This window comes from Myotis daubentonii, chromosome 6, assembly GCF_963259705.1.
Source record: "Myotis daubentonii chromosome 6, mMyoDau2.1, whole genome shotgun sequence".
Taxonomy (NCBI): Eukaryota; Metazoa; Chordata; class Mammalia; order Chiroptera; family Vespertilionidae; genus Myotis; species Myotis daubentonii.
In genome coordinates, this window is record NC_081845.1 from 21,414,293 (window position 1) to 21,441,484 (window position 27,192).

The window sequence follows — 27,192 nt, forward strand, 5'->3', positions numbered from 1 at the left end:
TAATTGCTTTCTATTGTTTTGCAATAGACAGATCCTATATAATAAAAGGCTAATATGCAAATTGTCCCCTCTGGAGTTTGACTGATCAGGAATTCGACCACTTGCTATGACGTGCATTGACCACCAGGGGGTGGCGTGGAATGAAGGAAGGCCCTAGCCTAGCCAGTAGTTGGCAGCCGGGGAAGGAAGGCCATGGACAGCAGCCAGAAGGCCCCAATTGGCCCTGATTGCCAGCCAGGCCTAAGGACTCTACCTGTGCATGAATTTCATGCACCAGGCCTCTAGTATGTAGATAAAGATAAACACCTGTGTGTGTGTGTACATGTGAATGTATGTTAACAAAGAATAAATCAATATTTTTAGATGTAAAGAATATGAAATAATCTTTTTATTTAGTAATCATGAATATATTAGAGTGTATATTCACCTTAATTTTATTAAAAACAGTTAAATTTTTAGTATAAGATTTATCAGTTATCAAAATTTCCACAATCAAGAACTAGGTAACATAGAGTAAACAGTTAATTATTCATACATTTTTTTGAAACTTTGATTTTCTTCATTTTAATTTAAACACTTTAATGAAATTTGCAAGTTCAAGACTTTCATTTTTCTTTAGTAAAAGTATGGTAATCCCAATAATATGGGAATTACTGGATAATTAATTTTTGTTACAATAAAGTTAATTTAATTTTGATTCTAGATGTATTGATAGCAAGAACTCAGAATTACTTGATTTTAGATCCACATGGAAAGTTTGAGACTTGTGAATAATTACTATTCCATTTATCTTACATTAATTTCTTTCTTTTTATGAGTTAGAAGTTTATTTATTTTTTGTATTTTTAAAAATATTTATTGTTGAAAGTATTACATATGTTCCCCTTTTCCCCCCACTGACCCTTTCTTGTCCCCCCATCCCACTGTCCCAGGCCTTCACCACCCTATTGTATGTGTCCATGGGTTATGCATATACTAGTATGCATACAAATTCTTTGGTTGATCTCTTCTCACCTACCCACCCTCCTCCACCTTCCCTCTGTGATTCCACAGGATGGATTATTCTTGCTTTTCTTCTTTATCCCCAGTATTTCTAGTGCAGTGTACAGTAGGTAATCGGTTAATGGGTGTTCAGAGGGCTGGTGTATTAGCATTCTGTATAAAGATTTTCAATCTATTTTCCATACTAAATATATTACTTTGGTAATTATATGGTAACTAATTAAATATATTAATATGGTAATGTCTTTTTTCTTTTATCCTTTACATATGTGCAGTTTATTGAATGTCAATTGTGATATGGTAACTTCTTGTATCTCAGGCCTGGAGTCCTAGAGCCCAAAGGCTCTGCTTTATTTTCTCCAACGAAAATGAAGATGTATCACAGGAAAAATGTTATATTTTATCCAAATTAAGTCAGTATTAATCTGAAGTAGATGATAAACTAATGTGCATTATAACCTCCAGAGCAACTAGTAAGAAAATCACATTTAAAAAAAAGCTAAAATCCAACAGAGAAATTAACATCTATAATAATAAAAGCATAATGTGCTAATTAGACTGGACAGCCGAATGACCTTCTGGATGTCATTCTGGATGTCCTTCCGGATGAAGCCACAGCGGCGGGGGCTGAGGCAGAAGTTGTTAGGGGTGATCAGGCAGGCAGGTTAACAGTTAGGGGCAATCAGGCAGGCAGGCAGAGGGGTTAGGGGTGATCAGGCAGGCAGGCAGAGGGGTTAGGGACAATCAAGCAGGTAAGCAAGCAATTATGGGCATCAGGCAGGCAGGCAGGCAGAGTGGTTAGGGGCAATCAGGCAGGCAGGCCAGAGGTTAGGAGCCAGAGGTCCCGGATTGAAAGAGGTGGAATCGGGCCTAAACCAGCAGTTGGACATCCACCGAGGGGCCCTGGATTGCAAGAGGGTACAGGTCGGGCTGAGGGACCTTCCACCCCCCATGCATGAATTTTGTGCACTGAGCCTCTAGTGGTATAATAAAAAATAGGTCTAAGACAAATTTAAAGAAGTGAAGGAGAAACAGAAGACAGATAAAAAAAAATTAAAAGACATGAAGCATATAGAAAACAATAGCAAAGGGAGAAGGAAGGAGTAAGGAGGGGGGAAAAAAAGAAAACAATAACAAAGTGAAAGGCGTAAATGCAGGTTATTGCCAACTCTAGATTTTGTGCCAAATGAGGTACAAGAGACAGTGGGGAGGGCCAGAGAGTGTGGACAAGCAAAAAGTGAAGAACTGGTAGCAGGTGCCTTTAGAGGGGGTATTACGCATCTTCCATTTTTCTACAGTTTCTAGTATTCTCAATTGCACCTTGCACTTTTGGGTTTACTTCACTCATTCTGACAACAACTTGCCCCAGAGGGGCAAGTAGTCCTTCCTGCCCCCAGAGGCTCTCCCTCTGTAGATGCATATCCAAAAGTAGCGCTCAAACCTTCCCCAAAATTATGTATAAATCATGCTTAATTTATGGAACAATAAAATAGGGATATTCTCTGTCTTAAAGGTAAGAATTGGGTGACAAATATAAAAAACACGTTTAAACTTTTATGTAAAGCTGGGAAATGTTAAACATTTTGTTGGCATTTAGAGATCACTGTGTACTTTTATGATATTATTTGTAATCCATTAAAATATATTTTTATTGATTTCAGAGAGGAAGGGAGAGGAAGAGACAGGAACATCACTGAGAGAGAGTCATTGATCCGCTGCCTCCTGCACGCCCCCTACTGGGGCTTGAGCCCACAACCTGGACAAGTGCCCTGACAGGAACTAAACTGTGATCTCCTGATTCATGGGTCGTCGCTCCACACTAGCGGGGCTGTAATGGCATTTTATAAGTGAGGAAACCAAATCTCAGAGAGTTCTTGTAATCTGTACCAGGTCAGATAGTTATCCACGCTTCTTCCAGAGGGCCTATTTCTGTGCTTACAAAAGAGAAAGAGAAATTAAGATGTCATACAAACATCTTAAACATAAATTAACGTCACAAGAGTGTTTTTTTCTAAGTCTCTTAAGGATGAAAGGGCCTTGCGGTTTTTTCTGTTTTAGACTGGGCTAGATGTCGTTGGTGTTTCACCAGAGAATTGGGGGAAGTGGGGAAGCTCTGGAGAAGCTGCAAAAATAATTACTCTACAGCATGTTTCATTTTCTAAAAGCTGAGGAGTTGTTTCTCAGCCTTGAGAAGTTGTAGTTCACACATAGATGAATGGAGTTAGTTTGGTGTTTTGGTCTGATCTACATCTAAAGCACCAAGGGAAAAAAAATATTTAAATACGTCTATTAAGGTCTTAAAAGTTAAGGTCTTCTAAAATCTTAAAATGTCATCTTCACGGCAGCACTAGACTAGAGCCCTCAATCATTAGAGCAGAGAGTTTTAGGACTAAGAGTGAAACATTCACTTTTCACTTTGTACTAACTGGAGGACCCAGTTGTGTTGCAGTTTTATATCTCATGGCCTCATTGTACTTTGGAGTGTAAAGCTGTCCCACAGACCATTTAGAATCTACATAAGACCAAAGCAAGGCTTAACGACAGGCTTAATGCCTACAGCTCAACAATATGAGTGGCATACTTAATTCGTTTTATTCCTCTGATTTTAGAATTGCAATTGGATTTTTATAGTTGCCCATAAAAGTCGCAACTGGCACAGGCAAGGCCTGAGCGTAAGGCAGAGGCCACATCCTGGTGGCCTGTGTGCCAGGCCCACCCTGCAGATGTGTTACATTTTGTTTGGCTTTTAAAGTGTTTAAAGAAATTGTTTTTCTGAATTTTGTAGACAAGATTTTGCAATCTGGAGAATTCATACAAACATCTAAATTTCCTGTTTCTCTTGAGAAATCTATTGCCACAAGGGGCACACAATCCCCTCACTGAGGAGCAAATGTCGCCCCCTTTAACGGGGCCCATTGTTCACTGGAAGCGGGGAGGCTGCCTCACTGATTTTTTGTTCCTGTGGATGCCCCGATGTTTGAGTTCGGAGTGTGCGCTGACTTTTCCAATAGTACAAGTCTTTAAAGTGATTTATGGTCTTGGGATGCAGACAATACACTTATTCCGTTTGTTTTGTCAGGTTCAAAGCCACTTTGGAATGTCTCTGTTGAGTTGCTTTGAGAAGTTTTGACACTCATTTGACCAGTCACCTTTGAGCAAATCTTTGTCCTTGACTCTGATTTTTGGAACCAGTTAAGGGAAAATTGGAAGCCAAGATTGGGGTAAAAAATATGTGTGACTACGAAATGGTGAAAACTTGTTTCTTTTGGGTGGCTTGTAAGCTGACTCAAAAGTAATAAATAATAAAAAGAAAATCTCAATAATGCTTTGACAGATTGTCTTTACTTCTTCCAGGTCTCTATTGCTCTTTCCAGCAAGCTTTTGAAATATCGTATTTGTCCTTCTACAATGCATATATGAATTGGGTTTTAATTTTTTGTTTATTGCCTTCACTCCCTTGGACCAGACTGAAAGCCACTTGGGAAAGATTTACTTTTATTCATCTTTGATGTGGTATGCATAGTTGGAAGCCAAAAGCTTGAATTGAAGGATTGTTATTGAATGAATGAATGCGTCAATATAAAGGGAAAGCATCCCAAGTTGACGGCTTCAAAGGGGACAACACACGCTTTATATCTGTTAAACACCGGTTCTCATGTTAGAAACATTTGTGTAACATATTTGTGTAATCAAAATGCATTGAAAATGAATTGTTTTGGATTGTATAAGTCTCCTTCGTCAGGGAAGGCCGTCCCGGGTATTGCAAAGCCGCTGGAAGTCACTGGTTTCCCCTTGACAGGCAAGACTCCCTTCACTACACATTTGTGGCGTTTCTAACTGACGAGCAAGGAAATGTAAAAGTTGTAGAATCAAAGGTGAATCAACACCCACCAAGAATTATGGCCTACTGTTCTTGTCCTGGTCAAAAACTATTAAAGTATTTCAGATTGAATTAACTGTTTGATATTAGTTACCAAGTATCAGCGTCAACTTCAGGATAGGGCAGGCAACAGAATACTTGGAAGCCTTCAATATAGAAAGTGTAAAAGAACTAATAAGTAAATATTTTAAAACAAGGTCAAGGACAAAAAGCCATACTCCCCCCCCCCTCCCCCCCCCCCCCCCCAAAAACACACACACACAGAAAACTAAGTGTTCCTTTCCTGTGTGTTTTGTAAAACCAGATCTTCAAGGTTGGACGCTCCTCTCTGAGTAGGGTAGGTAGTGGGTAGCAGGGCTTTGAAGGGATTCTTGTTCGTTTCCACGTGCCCCATGCTGGTCCCTGTAGCCTATTTGCATGTGCATCCAGAAACACGGGTCTGTCCGGCTCGGCTCTCCCACCCTGTAGCCTGGCCGCTGCATCCTTCTCCTCCTGCTCTATTTTGGGGCCCCATGATCTCATGCCCTCTGCAGACCACACTGCAATTCCAGTCCAGCCCGCGCCGCGAGGCCACGCAGGGCGATTCCTGCAAGTGTTCGGAAGGTGCCCGGGCGCGGGGCGGGGAAGGCTTTGGGGAAAGTTAAAGACACGCCCACGTCCAGGCCCCAAAATAACCGACAGGCCGAGTGGCCGAAATCAGACAGGAAGCCAAATAATCCGGGGCGTTGAGCTGCTTTCCCCTGTCTTCCAGCGCCGGGCGGCGGGCGAGTGGCCAGGGGTCTGGCGGCGAGGGGCGGGCGCGCGGGCGGGGCGGGGCGGGGCCGCCGCGGAGCCTATTAAAGGCGCGGCCGGGCGGCGGGGCGGGAGCGCCGGGGCCACTATGGATCGCGACGGCTATGCAGGGGGTGGGAGCCGCGGCGAGGGCGGGCACGGCCGCCGGGAGGGCCCGGCAGGGAACGGCCGCGACCCGAGCCGCGGCCACGGCGCCGATGCGCCCGGGGACCCGCAGACGGCCGCGTCCTTGCTGGCCCCCATGGACCTGGGGGAGGAGCCGCCGGAGAAGGCGGCGCGCGCCCGGCCGGCCAAGGACCCCAACACCTATAAAGTGCTGTCGCTGGTAGGTCCGCGGCCCGCGCGGCACCCCGGGCGGGGAGGGCGGCGCCCCGCTGCTGCGATCCCCCCGGCGTCAGCACCGGGGCCCGGAGAGAGGCAGCCTGTATTCAGATGTTCACCTTCACGCTCCGCTCTGCAGGCGGAACACATGCTTATTACTCCTGTGCCTCCTTTTTACCCCAGGGGGATAGTTCACTCTCAGTGGTATTAACTGATGCTCATAAAGAGTCTGTTTACGAAAGCAGGCTGCTAAAAAGAATAATGGGATCTTTAGAAATACCACCTGTAACCCACAGGTGTTTGGAGGGAAAATGACCAGCCGGAAAGCTGTTGGTCTTAGGAACCACCCATGGCGTTGTACCCCGCAGGGTGGGCTCTGGGTGGCTCTGGGTGCAGTGTTAATGACTTTTCTGATTCTTTTAACTGATTCCACTCGAAAAGATTTAACAGAGCTCCGGTTTTATCAGGAACTTTAGAAAATACTTTTTCTTTTGGCTCTGTTTAGGAATTTCCTTGCAGCTGTTCAGAAAGTCCATCAATATGCATGTCATGTGAGTGTCCACTCTTTTAACCATAGATTACACGGTTTTGTTGATAACAAAAAATCCTCATTATTCCTCTGCTCTTTTATGATGATAGTTGCAGCATCAACAGTCAAGGTGATGACATGAAGGGGTTGTTTTTCAGTCTAGATTTGTGGTGAGAAGGGCTGGATTGAGCGTCAGAAATACGTGTTATTGGTTTTATGGCTGTTATTAATTGCTGAGGCCTTGTGTAACCTCTCTCTCCCCAAAACTCAGTTTCTTCTGTGTGAAAATGAGGACATCAACCCATTGCACAACGCATAGGATTATTGTGAGGATCAAATGGAACAATGTATGTGTGGAAGTAAATTGTGTTATTTGGAAAGAACAGATTTCTGTGTACAGTGTACCCTAAAATATATCCTCACTTACATATTATGATTGAACAATGCTGTGTAGAGAATATCTTTTCTGATTTTGAAACCTTTTTTTCCTTTCATAGGAGTCTGCATTTTCACTATGTTTTGGGTATCATGGAGATGTATTTTGAGGAACCAACATTCCTAGAGTAAAGAGATAATGTCATATACTGGCCAGTGTGGCTCAGTTGGTTGGAACATCCTCCTGTGCACGGAAGGGTCTCGGGTTTAATTCCCAGTCAGGGCACATGCCCAGGTTTAGAGTTCGATCCCTGGTTGGGGCACGTGGGGGAGGCAACCAATCGATGTTTCTCTCTCCCATCAATGTTTCCCTCTCTCTTTCCCTCTCTAAAATCAATACAATAAGTATATCCTAGGGTGAGGGTTAAAACAAAAAATAAGCCTAAGATTCAAAGAGTTGTGTCCCAGATCACATATATTTTTATCTCATGATATATTTTTGCATCATGTACCACAGTTTAAGTCTAGAACACATGATATCGATGAGAACTCAGTTGCTGTTTAGAGTCATCTTTTTTGCTTTTGTTAATGGGGGACCTTAGCTTTTACATTCAGATCACTTAAATTATTTAGTATCAGTACTTTCAGTATTTAGCACACTGCAAGGTACTCAGCAATCATACATTGAGTCTGTATGTGAACTCCAATGTGAAATCATATCTAACTGCCCAAACTCTTGAAAGGTTGCTAAATTTCCAGTTGCTGAATTTAGTTTCTAAATCTTTCCTGCTCATTTACTCAGAGATTCACAATCAGCGTCAGTGAAGGTGTACCTTTGGAACATGCATTCCAGTCTTTGGCCTCTGCAATCCCCTGGTGAAACCGCATTCCGTTATGCTCTGATGACACAACTCGGAATTTGACATGGAGGTGTGCTAGGACTTCCACAAGTAGGACAATCCTGAATTTTTATTTATTTATTTTTTTTATCTCATGAGGTGGGGTCTTTTGCTCTAACACAAATTGAATTGGAAAGAATTTTCGCCCCATGTCTTTTGATGTAGTACTGTGGGCATTAATATCCACCAAAACACATTGCTGTATTTTTGAAACTCTTAATTTACTCATTCTTCTTTCCCATCCCTACTTCAATCCCCTTCCTCCCCCTCAGACCTTTTCCAAACGATGCAGTTCCAAAGGGAAAGGTCTACAAAAGGAGCGTGACAGTTGTCATCAAAGAGCTCTGGGACATGTCTTCTGGAAAGGAGCTGCAATTATGGGATTTCTTTTTCAGGTTTAACATGAGCACACTCTTCACAAAGCTGGAGAAACGGGTTGACTCATTGCATCTGGTGTTGAGGTGATGAGGCCAGCCACTGGGGAGGTCCTCGGCCAGTTTTATCTAGCAGGATAAACACAAGCTTCCTCTTGCAGGAGATGATCAGTGACAATATGACTGTTGCACTTTTCTGAAGATATTTCAGATAAACTTAAATGAGGAGTAGGTATGTGAGGGTGGGCACAGAGGGGAAGATGCTGCCCCGCCCTGGTTCTCCTGAATCGAGTTTGATCCCAGGGGGAGACCAGCTGGCTCTGCTCTGGGGACGTTTGGCCTTGGGCCTGGAAATGCTTATTTCTAGGCACCAAGCCATTCTGCAGAAAACTCCAAGCGTTTTCTACTCGTATTAGAAAGCAGTATTCTCTAGATGCCTCAGTAGGCATGTTAAATACCTTTGTTTGATTCCAAATTAACTTTTGAACTGAAATGTCCACTTCCACTGAGGTTGGACTCGAACATTTATTTGAAATGTCCTTGTCCCCTGGCGTAATTAGGGTCAGATAACTTTCAATCACATGGCAGTAAATTTCTTTATTCTCCATTTTGCTGTTCTACAGCATTATTTTTGTTTGTGACCTTCTGCTGTACTTTTGAATACATAGACCCCTGTGTCTCAGGGGTGGTGAGTGAAGGCTACTTTCACCTTTCAATGAAAGAATTCTTTCTTTTTTTAAAATATATTTTTATTGATTTCAGAGAGGAAGGGATAGGGAGAGAGAGAAACATCAATGATGAAAGAGAATCATTGATTGGCTGCCTCCTGCATGCCCCCAACTGGGGATTGAGCTCACAACCCAGGCATGTTGACTGAATCGAACCTGGGACCCTTTAGTCCCCAGGCTGACACTCTATCCACTGAGCCAAACCAGCTAGGGTTTGGGTGTGGATGTTATTAATTTCATTAGTTTCTCTCTGCTTCTGCTTGCCATACATTATCTTATCTCTAGAATACAGCATGGAGAATATTCAAGATAATTCTCTGCTCTTAATCTGACTTGGAATTGACATTGCTCTTTGGTTTATGAAATTTAACATCTGTCCAGCCATAGTTTAGCATGTTATTGCAAAATGACCAGAGCTGTAAGTAGGAGTAGTTGGCCTTGTTTATCAGAAATTTGGTGTGAATGTTAGCTTCTCTGTCCTTCCTCTTGTAACACATTATCTTATCTCTAAGAATACAGCATGGAGAATATTCAGGATAGTTCTTTGCTCTTAATCTTACTTGCATTGCATCAATCCAGTGATAATTTTGCATTTTATTTCAAGATAACCAGAGCATCTTAGAGGCCAGAGAAGTCTTCTATTTGCTCCTTGTGGTATTTGTTTTACATTTTCTAACAAAATGTGCCAAAGATTTCTGGGAACCCAACAAGACTGTTGTGTTTACTACGGGACCTAACACAGTGCCTTATACTCAAGGTCAGCCTTTGGTCGAATGAATGAATGAATGAATGCACTGTGTTTTCACTTAGACCTAGTGACACTTCGACTTGGAAAAGGGTAAGATGGAAAGACTACTAATAAATGTGCAACTACTTACTCAGATGGCCAGTTGAAGGTCAGGAACTCAAACATAGATGCACTAATAGAGATGACACTTGGGTGTAAATTCAGGGAGAAGATTAAGCATTTTATTAGTGAATAATAATAATTATCACTATAATATATAATAATATATGTAATAATGTAATATAATCTCTCTATATAAAAGGCTAATATGCAAAGTATTCCCACGGGAGTTCAACCGGGAGACCAGGAGTTCTATCGCTCGCTATGACATTCGCTGACTACCAGGGGGTGGTGTGGAATGAAGAAAGGCCCAGGCCAGCAGCTGGCAGCCAGCAGCTGGGGGAGGGAGGCCCCTGCTGGCAGCCAGAAGGCCCCATCAGCCCTGATCACTGGCCAGGCCTATGGACCCTACCCATGCATGAATTTCATGCACCGGGCCTCTAGTTATTGCTATACAAGGGAGAAGGAAAAGATAGTGAATGGACTATAAATAAAAGTTACAACTAAGGCCAACCTACTTAAGAGACCAAACAGGGCCCCTACAATAACTTGGATTCAGAATTAGGATCTAGCCATTGGGCATTCGCTCAGGTACAAACAACTCAGTGTGACCATCTGGCACGTATAAGTGAGGCCATCCTGCAGGTACAAACATGACTCTCCTTCCCTTATACCAAGGCCTCTTCTGTTCGGGTGACTTTGCTGCCACACTCCAAATTCAGTCTTTGTGGGTCTAGTAAGGAACTCTTTCCTCCAGCCTTGCTTTCTGTTACTTCCTGTCTTCTGATTTGAGTCATATTCTAGTCTTTCTCTCTCTCAGCATTTATATGTTAGCTGTTTCTACTCCATGAAGTCTCTTTCTCAGAGATACCCATTTAACATGTTTCTTTTCCCCTTCTAGTCTACTTTTCCAGTTAACTCTGGACATTCTGTTTTGCTGTTTCCTACCCCATTATATCCTAATTTTGTTTTTGATAATTCTATTGCAAACATTTGGGACTTTTAAGACATAGCAAATGTGTTTTATCTATATTACGGGCTTGTTGGACAAGCCAGAGAACTTAGTTGTGATTTATAATTTTTTTTTTTGGCCCGGAGGAAGGGCATTTCAAATTCTAAACAATTTAGGGACAAATAAGTTTTTGGAATACAACTTGTAATTAGAGCTCTGCCTTTGTTTAAAATAAACATGCCTCTATCAACCATGAAATATCCTCCAAACAACAAAAAATAAGCAAAAATGCATTTAGCAGAACAGAGATTACTCTTCTAAGCCTAAATCCTATGCAATAAGAACTGATCATCTGAATGATGACCCAACATGAAAACCCTTTGGCATCAAATCAGAGCTAAGTTATATGTTTACCAAGGAAAGAAAGTACATTTAAGAGAGATTAAAAAAAAAATGACTAGAATGTTCAACTAAATAATAACTAGAGCACTCTAGTTTCTGAGTATTTTCGTTATCCGAGCTTGAATTACAAGAGTTAGGATAACATCTTTATATTTTTCATTATTTTCTTCTTCTTCACTCACTTTTCTTCCTTTTTTTTTTTTTTTTCTTTTTCAGAGAGAGTGGAAGGGAATGGGAGAGACACAGGGAGAGAAACATGATGTTAGAGAGACACATCAATTGGTTGCCTCCTGCATCCCAGGTATGTGCCCTTGACTGGAATCAAACCCAGGACCTTTCAGTCCTCGGACCAATGCTCTATCCACTGACCCAAATGGACTAGGGCTTCCTCACTCACTTGTAGTTTTTAGAATAAGATTTGATTGAGATGTCAGTAGTAAAAACTTAGATGATTATAATCATCCGCATAGCACTTTGCAGTTTTTGAAAGCATTTTCCCATATATTATTTTTTTTTCTTTTAAACATCTTTTTAAAAAATATGTATTTTTATTTACTTCAGAGAGGAAGGGAGAAGGAAAGATAGAAACATCAATGATGAGAGAGAATCATTGATTGGCTGCCTCCCACATGCCCCACACTGGGGATTGAACCTGTAACCCAGGCCTGCGCCCTTGACTAGAATCAAACCTGGGACCCTTCAGTCAGCAGGCCGATGCTCTTTCCACTGAGCCAAACTGGTGAGAGCTTCCCATGTATTCTTAATTGATCCTCAATACCTCAACAACTTTGAAATAGGAAAGTATGGTGACAATCCTACTTTACAAAGAAGGAAACTTATCTGGCTCACAGGGCTACAGTCAGGATTCTCAAACATTAGTGTGCATAGGAAGCACTTGGGAACTTAAAGATTCCTGGGCTCCAATCCCAGAGATTGTGATCTGGAATATTTGGAATTGTAATGGACTGAATGTTTGTGTCCACGCCCCCACTTCAGTTCATATGTTGAAGCCCTGCTCCCAATGCGATGGTATTTGAAGGTAGGTCCTTGGGAGATATAATTGGGTTTATATGTGGTCATGAGAATGGGACTCTCCTGGTGGGATTAGTGGCCTTATGAGAAGAGTGAGAGGAGAGAGCGATCTACCCTGTATCTCTCTTCGGGGCATGCAATGAGGAAAGGCCACGTGAGGACAGGAGGAGTCGGCCATCTGCAAACCAGGGAAGAATTGATCAGCATCTTGATCTTAGTCTTCTCAATCTCCAGAACTCTGAGAAAATGCATTTCTGTTGTTTAAGCCACCTAGTCTTTGGTATTTTGTTACAGTAGCTGAGCAGACGAAGACAGGAATGCACCTAAATAGACTATGATAAGCGAAAGGATTTTTAGCTCATTTATTCTGGACTAATGGCTGTTGCCATCTCATCCTTTTGCCATGTGCATTGTGTGAAGTCAGTGGTCCTGGGTTATTGTGAGCTTCCAGTATAGACAGGAAAGTGGCTTTCTTCTTATTTTGAGTTTCCTTCTTAATACATTTAAATTGTCCTAGACTAGGATATGATAGAAAGTCATTTTGGAGCGAGGGAGTTTCTCATGTGTGGACGGATCATTTTCTCATCCTATCTTAGGACTTTACACACATTTAGGTGGCAGACGTTTTCTCACAGGTGAGATTGGGGACCCTTACAGATCCTTTCATCTTGGTTTTCAGGAGCAGAATCCTGAGAATGCAGCTTGCTCTGAAATGTGGTTCTTTCCCCTGAGAAGCTCTTTGATGTGAGTGAGCATCCAGAGTGTATGGTAGCTCACAGAGAGAGACAACTGAAAAGAAACTCAAGGTGGTTTTCTGTGATGCTGTTGTGCAACTGCCAGGAGATTTTTTTTAAATAGAGCCTCGTGCTCTCCGGAGTACTTTTATGTGGTTCTGGATAAATATGTTTATAAATAAGATAACACAGGTAGAGTTTCAGCCAAAATATTTCAGGTGGCAGTTCTCAAAGGCTCCCTGTGGATCGCTGGGGGTCTTTCAGGGAGACCATGAAGTCCAAAGCACTTTAACATCAATAGTAAGATGTTGTTTGCCATTTTCACCATATTGACATTTACACTGATGGTATTAGAACATGGTGCCAGTAAAACTGCTGTCCCCTTAGTGGAAATCAAGGCAATGGCACCAATTGTACAAGTAGTCATGCACTTGCAATACAAAAACATATTTTGCTTATAAGAATGTACTAGATGAAGCAGTAAAAATGTCCACAATGGAGCAGATTTTAATACATGTCAACCCTAATTTACCTGTGTTTAGTATTCTGTAGGACAAAATTGTAGGTGTGCGCGTAGCACATCTGCTGCATACTGAGGTACCATTGTTTTCTGGAGGGAAAGCAGTTGTGCAATTGAGTTGTAAGTTGATATAGCTGCTTCTTTTCATGGAGCATTATTTTTAGTAGAAAAAACAACTGACAAACTGTGGTTATTCAGACTTGGGTATTTGGTGCATGTTTTCTCAAAAAGGAATCAGTTAGTTACAACAATTGTATCTTTATTTAAATAAGGCTCTTTATAGATTTTAAAATTCTCCTACATCTAGTACCTCCTTTGGTCCAAACCACCGCTCTGCCATTATTCCCATGCCAGAGATGAAAAAACTCACAGCTCAGAGAAATTTGGGGGACTTTCCAAAATCACAGAACTAATAAACTTCTTAATCTCAACACTGTAGCTTATTGACAAATGGTCTTGAAGGCAGACAGATGTGGGTTTAAATCCTGGCACTGTTTGAATGTAAGCAAATAACTTATGTTTCCTGAATATAGCTTCCACAAGCACAAAAGAGAGATGATAAAGCCATGTCAGGTATTGTAGGAGAATTAAATAGATATCATATACAAAGTGGCACATAGTGTGCCCTGAATAAATGGTTGTTTTTCTTGTTATTGCTAAGCGTCAGTGTGATGGGATTGTTTTTTTACTTTTCCTTCCTCAGAAGGCACTTTACATCCAAAGTGTGATCTGCAGGCCAGTATGCCAGCACCCCTCCTTGGAACTTGTAAGAAATTCAGAATCTTGGGCCTCCTCCCAGACCTAACCTGAGTCAGCATTTCCGCAGATCCCCAGGGACTTGTCTGCATCTGAAAGTGTGAGGAGCAGCACCCATAGGCTCTGGTTGGTACAGAGGCATAGCTGCTGGAATTTCTTTAGCTGAGGCTTCTAATCATCCCTTGTTCAGCCATTGACTTCATACATGATGCTACGATAAAAAAATAAAAACATTACAAAATGTTCCTTGATCTCAACCATATTGGTGTTGGGTTCAAATGCTGCTGCTGCTGATTGCATTTTGCCCCTTTCCTTCCTTGGACCTCAGGGGTTCACTGGTGAAAGTAGCCCATTGCTCTTCTCCTGTGTGCAGGACACTGGATACATAGTCTCCTATTCCCTTCACTGTGCAGTCTCTATTTCTCAGGATCCTACCTGTGTTCTCATTTGCTTTCATGTATTGCAGTTGCCTCTTCCTTACCCTTCCCTGGCTTGTCCTTTAATTGCTCTTTATTGCTTTCAGCTGTGCCAATCTTCTGCCTTTGGCGTGATCTGATGACATTCCGACATTCTTTCCAATTCAACCGCTTCTCTATCAGGATATCAAGTAGATTTCACCTTACACCTCACCATCAATAGAGGTCTTCAAAGTTTCCACGACAGCACCTTCTCCACAGTCAACAATATATCTGATGCAAAACCAAAACAAAGAAATCTTATACCAGGGCTTTTCAAGTGATGGCGAATCAGGTTCAATGTCCTTGGCACAGAGTGTGTTCCATAATACGTGGGCCAAACACACTGGCTTCCTGTAAGGTACCATCCAGCATCATTTAGATTAGAACCTTATGGAGAGTAGGAACCGATGAATGAACTTTACTCAAGTGGGAAGGGTGTGGGTTGGGAGCATTATGAATAGACTGTGTTGGTCTTTTCTATTTTTGGATTAACCAGGGAAATAAGTACAAAACAACTCTATACTTGTACACTATTTATTTAAATATTTTTAAAAAATTTTTTGTGCATTTTATTTTTTTATTTTTTAAAATATATTTTTATTGATTTCAGAGAGGAAGGAAGAGGGAGAGAGAGATAGAAACATCTATGATGAGAGAGAATCATGGATCGGCTGCCTCCTGCAAGCCCCCCACTGGGGATCGTGCCCACAACCTGGGCATGTGCCCTTGACTGGAATTGAACCTGGGACCTTTCAGTTCACAGGCCAATGCTCTATCCACTGAGCCAAACTGGCTAGGGCTTATTTAAATATCTTACTGATCAACTCAAGGGAAGTAAATGCAAAGCATGTTGACATATGAAAGTGCTTTACATGTGTCATCTCGTGGAAACTTTCAAAGGGAAAAAGAACGTTGATCTTTCTGGGATGATTTAGACAAAGGTTTTTGAGAGACAGGGGTCAGGTAGAGTCCTAAACTTGGAGTCACGGGAATCATTTACCTGGTGACCTCTGAACAGTCGCTTTGCTCCTCTGACTGTTGGTTTCCTTAACCATAAAAAGAGGGGTTCAGATTACGTGTGTTCTTTCTAGGTCTAAAGTCTTTGCATAGAGAGCTTACAATATTTTGCCTTTGTTATAAAAATAATACATATCACAGAAAGTTCAGAAAATGCAAAAAAAAAGTATAAAGAAGTCTATAAAAAGTGCTGTCTTATTATATGCTATTTATATTGTGGCTTATTCCCGATGGATCACTTATTATTTATTTTTTTACAAAAATGGGATCACACTGCATATATGGTACCATTTCCTGTTTTCACTTATGTGCAGTTGTGAATTTATTTTGGCTAGAAAGCTTTTCAGTGTGTCCTTCACGGGTAGGATTTGAGACTTTTATTGCACTAACCTTAGTTCATGGGGTAAACTTTGAAACTATCCTTAGTAGTATCTCAGGCATAATCAGTCCCCAATATTTTTTTTTAGTACACATCCTTTGTTTTATTCACTTCTCAACTTCATTGACATTGGTTGTGACTTTTTTGTGTGGTTTATTATTAGTTTTCCTAAAATAATGACTGCCCTTCATTATGAATCCACGTAGAGTCTCCCAGAAATTCCACATGAGTGGGGAAATGTGTACTCCTCAACTTAATATTCTCTTTAGCCTGATTTCTTATTGCTTGAGTAACTCGAGGGCCTAGCATGAGCAGTTTCATCTGTTCACAGCACTCCTAAAGCTCTGTGACATACATGTGTGCTCATTTATTAGGCAGTGTTTGTCCAGCACACAGTGAGTGTTGTGTAAATGTTTGTTGAATCCATACATGCCTTCATTGAGTTTACTCTTTGTCAGACCCTATGTTAGCACTTTATCTCCTTTAATTGACACAAGTGTGTGAGGTAAGAGGGAACAAACCTGTTGGCTGGTGAGTAAGTCTGGTCTGAGTCCCACATCTCAGTGGGACTCTGTGTCCTTCATCTTACATGGGCCATGTGTGTTATATGCATAACATGGAATTAGGAGTTCAAAGGGCTCAGGTATATTTCAGTCAACTTCTGCTCTTATTGCACTTTGTCAATTTAGAGCAGTGGTTCTCAACCTGTGGGTTGCGACCCCATTGGCGGTTGAACGACCCTTTCACAGGGGTCGCCTAAGACCATCCTGCATATCAGATATTTACATTACGATTCATAACAGTAGCAACATTACAGTTATGAAGTAGCAACGAAAATAATTTTATGGTTGGGTCACAACATGAGGAACTGTATTTAAAGGGCCAGAAGGCTGAGAACCACTGATTTAGAGAGTCAGGGCTCAAGAAGCTCATGCCTGATAGATGCTCCAGTTCTGCTAAACCACACCTTCCATTACCCTCGGCCCAGACTTGTACTGTTCCCAACACACTCTGTTCTCTACCCCAAGAGTGACCTTTTCACTTCCCTTTTTATTATGCAACACATTGGGATCCAACTCAATTTATCCTCCCACAGGAAACATTCCTTAGCTGCTCTTTGGGCAGCTCTCCCCTGTCCCTGAACTGATCCATTGTCACACAAGCATATCGAAGCCATAGAGTTTAGTGGTTCAGGGCCAGGCTCGGGAGGCAGACTGCCAGGCTGTGAATCCTGTCTGTCAATAACTGTTCTCTGTACTTGGGCAAGTCCCTTCAATTCTCTGTGCCTTAGTTTCCTCGCCTGTGAAATGGAGATAATTATAGTAGCTACCTCATAAGTTTATGTTGAGGGTCAAATGAATTATAATATGTAAACTAATTATAAACGTGCCTGAGAGATAATAGATACTAGATTGGGGTTTATTGCTGTGGTCAGTGACTTATTCAACAAATATTTATAATTCCTACTGTGTGAGCAGTTCTTGGGAAGAGGTGGGGGCTAAATGGTGACGAGGGGAGGGGAAAGATTTATTCCCTGTCCTTGTGATCCATCCCACAGGTCCAGATGTTATTTATTTACATATGCATGTTAGTTTCAGGTGTATAACATAGTGCTTTGACATTTATATACCTTAGATGTGATCACTCCAGGGGGTCTAGTAACCATATGCCACTGTACAAAGTGATTACCATATTATTGAATATATTCCCAGGACCAGATATTTATCAAAGAATCTCAAAAGATTGTCTCATGTTGCAGCTGTGACAAGTGCTGATTGGAAGCTATACACAGGGCTCAGTAATGGAGGTCTGAGGAGGTCAGAGGTGAGCAGGAGAAGATTCTGAGGGGAGGCAGCAGCAGGGGCAAAGGCCCTGGGAGAGCAGGGAGCTTGGGCCATCCCAGAAAGGGAGAAGACCAGGGGGGCTGGTGTACAGGGAAGGGTGCGATGGGTGAGAAGACCAGGAAGGTGGTCAGGGGCCAGGTCCAGGCAGGGCCTTGCAGGCCATTTTAGAGAGTTTGGTTCTTGTTTTAAGAGCAATTGGAAATTATTGAAGATTTTTTGTTTGTTTGTTTCTTTCATTTCTAGCTCCGGTCATTATGTTCTAAAATTTATTTCAGAATAAAAAGAAAGAAATCACAGAAACTTAACTGAGCGTGAATTCCCCCTCTTCCCCACCCCACCCCCTAACCCCATTTTTGTTTCATCTCTGACCCACTATCTGTGAAGGCAAGAACCCTGCCTAGGCAAGAAAAACGTCTTTTAGATAAAACCCATGGTGCTCTTTACCTTTTAGTCTGTTTTATCCTTTGCCTGAGGGTAGGAAGGGCTGTCCTGTGGCATAAATAAACTTCTTTTCCATTTCATGAGCTTAACTAAACTACCTGTTTTTTCTAAATCATTTAATACTACTTTTATTTAATGAGTCATCTCTTTCTTGATCATAGCTTTAAAAGAAACAAACTGCTTTCAGGATTATTTTGGTCATGCTGTTTTTCTTTCTCTTCCTTGAAATTCATATGAAGCAAGCTGTAGTTAAAATATTTTTTGCATCTAAGAGATTGAGAATTAAAAACAAGTGACCCTGCGCTGGCCGGTGTGGCTCAGTTGGTTGGAGTGCTGTCCTGTACACCCAGAGGTGGCAGATTCAATCCATGGTCGGGGCACATGGAGGCAACAGATGTTTCTCTCTCACATCTCTCTCTCTCTTCTCTCTCCCTCTCCTTTCCCCGCTCTAAAATCAAATTTAAAAAACCTAAAACAAGTGAATCCTCAAAATGGAAAGTTCTTTGCTGATATTAAATTTAGCTTAGAGTATGCTCTGGTGTGTGTGTGTGTGGTGTCTGATTATTTACTGTACTGGCCAGGGTCCAATCAGAAAAACAAAGGCTATACTTGGTAATTGAATCAGGAGCATTCAATAGAAAAAACAAGTTACAAAGGTGTTGGAAGAGCTGAAAGCCAAACAAGGGATGTTGTGGCAATGAGACAACCTGTAGTCATTTCCTCCAATGAAGTGATGAAGAACCACTGAGTGAAGCTGGCCCCTTGTGCACTTTCATCAGAGCCAATCCTTAGATTTCTTCATGGGTTGCTTCACCTTAGGAATGATTTAGGCATATAATCTGGGACAAGGAGAAGAGCAAGTGTGTTCTCGCATGTGGTCAGGGAGTCATGTTGGTTAGGTCTACCAACGTGATAAATTCATCTCGGTTCAGCATCTGATCATCAGCTCTGAAGATTCCAAAACCTCTCACAATTTTTGACGGGTTGGGAATTCTGGAAAGGCATGACTGGGAAGATGTAGTTCAGAGACTCTCTTGCAATTGCAGTCAGATAGATGGTAGCTGGAGTTGCAGCAGCAGCGGATGGAACATCGAGGAGCTGGCAAGGTATCACTCTCACTTTCTGTAGTTTTAGGACTTCCCCAAGTGGTCTCTAGGTGTAGACAGTTTGGACTTACTCACGGCATGATGGCTTCAGAGTAGACTGCTGATGGGCGGCTGAAGGCTTTAAGAGCAAGTGTTCCAGTGATGGATCTACATAATTTAAAAATAATTAGATAGTATTTTGTATTATTTGGGTTTATTATTGCATTACTCAATTTTTTTTTTAATTTTTTTTTATTTTTTTAAATTAAATCTTTATTGTTCAGATTATTACATTTGTTCCTCTTTTTTTTCCCCCCCATAACTCCCCTCCTCCCAGTTCCCGCCCCACCCTCCGCCCTCACTCCCCACCCACTGTCCTCATCCATAGGTGCACGATTTTTGTCCAGTCTCTTCCCACATCTCCCACACCCCTTTCCCCCCCAAGAATAGTCAGTCCATTCCCTTTCTATGTCCCTGATTCTATTATAATCAACAGTTCATTCTGTTCATCACATTATTTATTCACTTGATTCTTAGATTCACTTGTTGATAGACGCATATTTGTTGTTCATAATTTGTATCTTTACCTTTTTCTTCCTCTTCCTCTTCTTAAAGGATACCTTTCAGCATTTCATATAATCCTGGTTTGGTGGTGATGAACTCCTTTAGCTTTTCCTTATCTGTGAAGCTCTTTATCTGACCTTCAATTCTGAATGATAGCTTTGCTGGATAAAGTAATCTTGGTTGTAGGTTCTTGGTATTCATCACTTTGAATATTTCTTGCCACTCCCTTCTGGCCTGCAAAGTTTCTGTTGAGAAATCAGCTGACAGTCGTATGGGTATTCCCTTGTAGGTAACTGAGTTTCTTTCTCTTGCTGTTTTTAAGATTCTCTCTTTATCTTTTGCTCTTGGCATTTTAATTATGATGTGTCTTGGTGTGGTCCTCTTTGGATTCCTTTTGTTTGGGGTTCTCCGCGCTTCTTGGACCTGTAAGTCCATTTCTTTCACCAGGTGGGGGAAGTTTTCTGTCATTATTTCTTCAAATAGGTTTTCAATATCTTGCTCTCTCTCATCTTCTGGCACCCCTATAATTCTGATGTTGGTACGCTTGAAGCTGTCCCAGAGGCTCCTTACACTATCCTCACATTTTTGGATTCTTTTTTCATTTTGCTTTTCCGGTTGGATGTTTTTTGCTTCCTCGCATTTCAAATCATTGACTTGATTCTTGCGCTCCTCTGGTCTGCTGTCGGGCGTCTGTATAATATTCGTTATTTCAGTCCGTGTATGCTTAATTTCTAGTTGGTTCCCCAATATAAGATCGAGGGTCTTATTAGTTTTCGTGTAGATCTCATTAAGTTTATCGGCAGCTTCTAAACAGTTCTTGAGAGACCTTAAAAGTGTGGTTCTGAACTCTATATCTTCCATTGACAATTTTGTCCTGTTTCTTTGTCTCCGCATTTTGTTATGCTTTCTTGGTGCACCCCCTAGTGGTCTTTGTTCACAGTCTTATAGTTAAATCTTGATTGTTGTAGCTAATTCCAGGGAGGGTTTGACCTCCAGGCCAAGTGGCTATGAGAATCAGCTGTGTCAGCAGTGAGAGAACTTCTGTCCTCTAGGGAGGTGCTAATCTAGCCTTTGCCTGAGGCTATCCGGCAAAAGCCTCTGTGCAGGGCTTGGGCGGGGCGGGTCGCACAGGATCAACAGGGTGGTCCGGAGAGAGCAGTTATGGCGGCTCTCAGTCCTGTCCCCAGGGGCTCTGCCTCTCTGAGTCCCAGCACCCGCTGCAAAGCTGGGAGAGAAAGCTGTACTCGCTCTGACCGAAGCCAGACAGTCCCACTTCTCCCGTTTGAGTCTGGGTCCCTAAAGACTCGCCCGGATCTGGAGCTCAGAGTCTGCGACTCCCTCCCGATTGAAAACAACAACCGCGCCCTCCGCCGCCAGCCCGCTCTGCGCACTCCACACCTCAGAATTTGACTTCAGCACTGCGCCTCCTCTGAGTGTCCGTGTGCGTTTCTCTTTCCTCCTAGTTGTAGGACTTCCACTCAGCCAGCGTTCCTGTGGTTCTGCGTGATGTCCGTTCCGTCTTTTAGTTTCACTTTTGAAGTAGTTGTTCAGAGCAGCAAACTCCGGCGTTAACCTATGCCGCCATCTTGGTTCTTCTATCTCAATTTTTTATTAATAGAAATTTGGGTTGTTTGCACATTATTGCTATCCAAACAATGCTAATAAATATCTATGTATATCTTTATGTGCTTATGTGAAAATTTCTATCTGATAAATGAATAGAATTGGAGTTGCAGGAGTGGAAGTATGCACATGCTAAATTTAGGTGGAGTCATATAAATGACCTTTTGGAAAGGAATTTATACTTCAACAAAGGCAGTGAAAATGACTGTTTTACTTCACATTCTTGTCATCATTGAAATTGTAATTTTTGAAAACATTTTCCAATTATATTGGGTAAAAAAAGGACTCTGATTTATAGTTCTTTGATTTTTAGTGAAGGCAAATATCCTATATTTTATCTGTTTATTTATTTAAACATCTGATTTATTATTTTTGGTATTATAAAACTGTGGGTTATCCTTTCCTACTTGATTTTTATACACTTATTATCTATCATGGACATAACCTTTGTCATATGTTGAAAATGATTTATCTTAGTTTCTTCCACCCCAATTTTGCTTGTGGTAGATTTTGGGTTTTTTTTGGCTTTACAGAAATCTCTGGATTTTTAGGGGTTCAAATATATCAAATTTTCCATTATAATTTCTGAATTTTGCACAATGCTTGTAAAGGTGTTCACCACCCTAAAATTATAAAAAATATTTTCCCATAATTTCTCCTAGAGATAGCAACCCCATCTGTCATTTTATTTTGTTGTAAGGCGAGAGGTAGAAATGCAGTGTACTACACTTCCCTCAAGATCTTTATTCTCAATAGATTGCCTTTCTTAAGAAGTTTAAGTAAATCAGAAGATTATATAAAGGCCATGAGAATGTATTTGCTGTACTAACAGTCCTACTGGAGACAAAAGACGGTTACATAAGCCATGAGACCAAAACGAGAGGGCTGGTATTTATGAATACTGTGGTCACTTGTGGCATTCCCCATTTGTGGGTGTAAAGAGAAACACTGTGGCCAGAGGCCGTGTGCGCGGAGCTTCCCCAGCCTTCCTAAGTGATTTGCTTTGTGCTGTCTAGTTTCTGTTACTGACATTGTTGATTCCGTGCTTGTGCCTCCAGATTTAGTGAGGGTGCACAAGTCCTGGGGTGAAGGATGTCATCCAATCTGAGTCTCTACTGATGGATGTTTTATCCTTTGACCTTGAACTTCAAAGAGAAAATGGTCTGTGAAAGTAAGAGGTGAGAACTGGGAGAAGTGACTTGCTCACTCAGGCAAAAGTTATAAGTGCTGGATAGTCTTTCCTTTGAAAATGCTTGGTACTTTTTGAAACAAAGATGTATCAACATGAGGGGAAAAGGGAATCACTGCCCTAGATAAACAATTTTCTGGATGCCTTGCAAAGTCCCAGGAAAAATGCCTACTATGAAGGATGTAGCTCAAGATGTCGGGTGGGATGGGGAGGGATCCAAATAAAAGTAGGATCAATTGCCAGGGAGAAGTAGACTCATAGATATCTCAGATTTACTAGGGAGTATAGAGAATATCCAGTCTAGTCCAATGAAGGGACTATAGATGATGTGGCTCTCTCAGTACCACAAAACTGCAAATGTAATGCACACCTTTTTTTTTTTTTTTTATAAATCTTTATTGTTGAAAGTATTACATATGTCCCCTTTTTCCCCCCACTGACCCCTTCTCGCCCTCCCTGGGCCCTCCCCCCAGGCCTTCCCTACCCTATTGTCCATGTCCATGGGTTTTGCATATATGCATACAAGGTCTTCCTACCTACCCACCCATCCCCACCTTTTCTCTGAGATTCCAGTCTGTTTCCTGCTTCTGTATCTCTGGATCTATTTTGTTGATCAGTTTATTTTGTTCATTAGATTCCACATATGAGTGAGATCATGTGACACTTACTGTTCTCTGACTGCCTTATTTTTCTTAGCATATTACTCTCCAGGTCCCTCCATGCCGCACATCTTAATTTTGGATATGCTGGCATAAGAGTTATTGGTCTTTCTGTGATTAGGACCACATTTTTGCCATACTTATATTTTTAATCTAAAAAATGGCTAGAACTTTAATAATTTTCTTACAGTTTATGGTAAAGTACTAGGATTATTTTTTAAGTCAGCCTTTTGATTTGAAAATTTTTTTAAAAATATGGTTTTATTGATTTTAGAGAGAGAGGAAGGGAGAGGGAGAGAAACATCTATATGAGATAAAAACATTGATCTGCTGCCTCCTGCATGCCCCCTACTGGGAATGGAACCCACAACCTAGGCCTGTGCCCTGACCCAGAATTGAACCAACAACATTTCAGTGCAGGAACAACTCTCAACCAACTGAGCCACACCAGCCAGGGCAACTTGATATTTTACTTTAACCTGTCCTCCTAAAAAAATATATATATTTTTCAATGATCATTACCAGCTCCCATAGGCTACTGATATGAACTTTCTTTGTGACTTTTCTTTAAATGTTTATTTACCAGGATGATTTATTGAAAATCAGGGAAAAGATGAAATGACAATTTGCTTAATTATCAAAGGTGCCAAGAAAAACTTTCTGGACTATGAATTTTCATTTGGAGAAGAATCTCATGTTTTATCTTCCCAAGAGACTAGTTCAACCAAACGTGGACTGTGCTTCTTCAATATAATTGTTTTAACTGCACGTTCTATTACCAGAGACTCCTAACAGATGTATATGAGATTGGAGACATTGTCCTCTCTATCTTTCATGTACATAGTCTCATACCTTAATTTTAAAAAATATGTGTCAGCTATTATCTGTCTTTCTCACTTAGGAAATGGTTAAAAGCCTGGAGCCCCTGAGTGACACATGGGGGCATTTAAGAGAGACAGTCTTTTTAAAAAATATATTTTTATTGATTTCAGAGAGGAAAGGAGAGGGAGAGAGAATCATTGATCAGTTGCCTCTTGCACACCCCCTACTGGGGATCGAGCCCACAACCCTGGCTTGTGTCCTTGACTGGAATCGAACCCAGGACCCTTCTGTCCGCAGGCTGATGGAGAGCCAGTATTTAAAATAATAACAATTTAAGGATTTCTATTTTGTGCCTTACGAAATTGCTCTACCTCCTTCTAACTGTATTTTTCTTCAGTTTTCTTTTTAAAAACATGAGAAAAAAGAGCATAAAGATCCCAGAGAAAAGCATGTGGTTTGTTAAAATATGAATATAATTCTCTTTACTCATAACTAGAATCCACTTTGGTGGAGTCTTTTAGACCTCAGCCTGCTGCTGCTGATTTTCCCACTTACTAAATATGAGAAGCATTTGCCATTTAAAAAACGGCACCAGATTTATGGCACTATTTCTGACATAAATTAGAAGCAAGTACTGTTTGAAATTATGGCATACATCCAGCAATTCTATTAATCATTACTGCAAAAAAAAAAAATGTTGATGGTAGATTCTTGGAAAGCCAAACAAAATTTCTGTGTCTTTGAAGCTTATTTTTGTGGAATTACTATCTCACTTTTTCCCTTTAATGTTTGTGGAAAGTGCTATACTGGTATCCACAGAGAGGAGATTCTTTTTATCCACAGAAATAGGAGTCTCTCTGAGGAACAGTTCTATGGCTTGTGGTCTTAACTTGTGTGTAATAGAGGGTCTTCCCAGTGCCTTAGCGGCTGGGTTTCATCATGTAGTGACAAACTCTGCCTCTGTCTGGATCTGTTCAGAGCCAAAGGAACTCACCAGAGGTCTAGCCTCTGTTATGTTGTCATTAGCCTCTGATTGGCTCTTTAGTTACTTTTGCAAGCAGTGGTTTGTCCACTAAGACCATAGATATTTGGAGAGTTTGTCATCTTGTATGAGTGTGTGTGTGTGTGTGTGTGTGTATTTGAGTGTGTGCGTGCACTTAAAACTTTATAAAATAACTCTTACATGACTTTTATTTCAGCACCTTTGCTTCTGTCATCGTAGTCTTCAATCTATGCTAAGCCATAAGTTGATAGATACTGCAATAATGATTTCTTTGACTTTTAACTGAGATCTGTTAATGAGATAATAAACAATCTCACTAATCCTATATTCCTATCCTCCAATTGACATAATTGTGAGGATAAAGGACATTCTGCTTGAGACAGTTATCATATTAGATGTTCCCTGGCATAGTACAGGCAGTCATTAATATTTCTTAAATCTAATTTGATGAGGTTGAGTGTGGGTTGGAAAGACAGAGATATAAAGGATATTTTTTGAACGCTATCATGAATTAGAAATGGAGATAAAGTTTTGAAGTCATAATTTTACTCTGTAAAGAAATTGTGCTATTGTGTTGTAGAATTAAACTACATTGAGCGGATAGTTCAAGTTGAGTTAGGTTTCAAAGTTCTCAAAATTGTTGATGAGAAATTCCCTACTGAAAACTATTCTGATTGGATGTTGTGTAATAGAGTAGTAGGTAATCTAAATTTCATCTTTTATGGATGGGATTATAGATGAGAAATGATTGCTTTTGTTGTACTTTTGTTTCAATTACATGCTATGCATCCTATACTAATAAAAGAGAAAAATGGTAATTGGCGTACGACCGATACCTTTTTCATTGGCTAATCAGTGAGATATGCAAATTAACTGCCAACTAAGATGGCAGTTAGCTGCCAAAAAAGATGGCGGCTAATTTGCATATTGTAGGCAGGATGGTACAGCGCCATCAGAGAGCAGGTAGGGGGCGTGAGTGCCAGCGGTTGCCCGGGACCTGATCCGGCCGGCAAACCCGGACGCGAGCTGGCGGGGCAGCTGCAGTGTCCGCCTGCACTCACGCCCTCAACCCGGGAGAGTGGGTTGGGGGCGTGAGTGCCGGTGGTCGCCTGGGACCCGATCACGTGGGCCAGCAGGGCGACTCGCCCCCAACCCGCTCTCCCGCCCAGCAGGGGACCCTCATTTCCCCCCATCACTGGTTCTGCCCCCAGCCCAGGCCTGATGCCTCTGTCAGAGGCGTCAGGCCTGGGCTGGGGTCAAAGCCTGAGGGCTCCCAGTATGTGAGAGGGGGCAGGCTGGGCTGAGGGACACTCCCCCCCCCACACACACCCAGTTCACGAATTTCGTGCACCGGGCCCCTAGTTATCTTATAAAAGGCAAATCTAAGTAACATAATTTATCAAAGAAGAGGTGATTCAAAAAATCAGTGTACCTCTTCTGCAGCTTAGCAAGAGGGTAAAAGTCTGCATATACCATGTATGTTTTAAGCCAATGGTTAAGAAAATAAAAGTGATAATGCTGGCAGTGAATTTCAAATCGAATGTAAATGGGGCGATGGAAGAAAGAGCTACTGTGGAATGTTAACACTCTGCTGTTTAATAGGCTCTAGATACCCAGCTAGAGGAACTTAGTGGTCGAGAGTTTACTGACAAATACGGAGCATGGCTGTAATCAAAAGGATGAAGATGCCTTAGAGGAAGTGACACTGGCCCAAATATTTCATAGTTAAGGAACTCTTGGAGATATTTCATGGTAGTAAAAGGACAAAGGTTAAAGCATTGGAAACTGATCTAAACTTAGAAAGGAATGTGACAATTCACAAAAAATTAGAAAAATTCTCACTCTGTATTGTAAGTTACATGATGAGAAGACAAAACACTGTTCAAACTATTCTTGAAAAGCTTATTATGAAGAAATAAAACTTTAATTCTCCACATTTTAACTTACAGTGTATTAAATACAGGT

The 27,192-nt window shown here is 41.3% G+C and overlaps 1 protein-coding gene across 1 annotated transcript in view; it reads left to right on the top strand.

Annotated features, from left to right (window-relative positions):
- The first annotated feature begins 5,741 nt into the window (after positions 1-5,741).
- The window catches only part of ENPP1 (ectonucleotide pyrophosphatase/phosphodiesterase 1), a 60,758-nt gene continuing 39,307 nt past the window's right edge, over positions 5,742-27,192 (top strand). Inside the window, exon 1 of the mRNA XM_059700355.1 lies at positions 5,742-5,999. Coding sequence (XP_059556338.1) covers positions 5,763-5,999 — 237 coding nt within the window. The 5' untranslated portion in view covers positions 5,742-5,762. The remainder of the gene's footprint in view (positions 6,000-27,192) is intronic.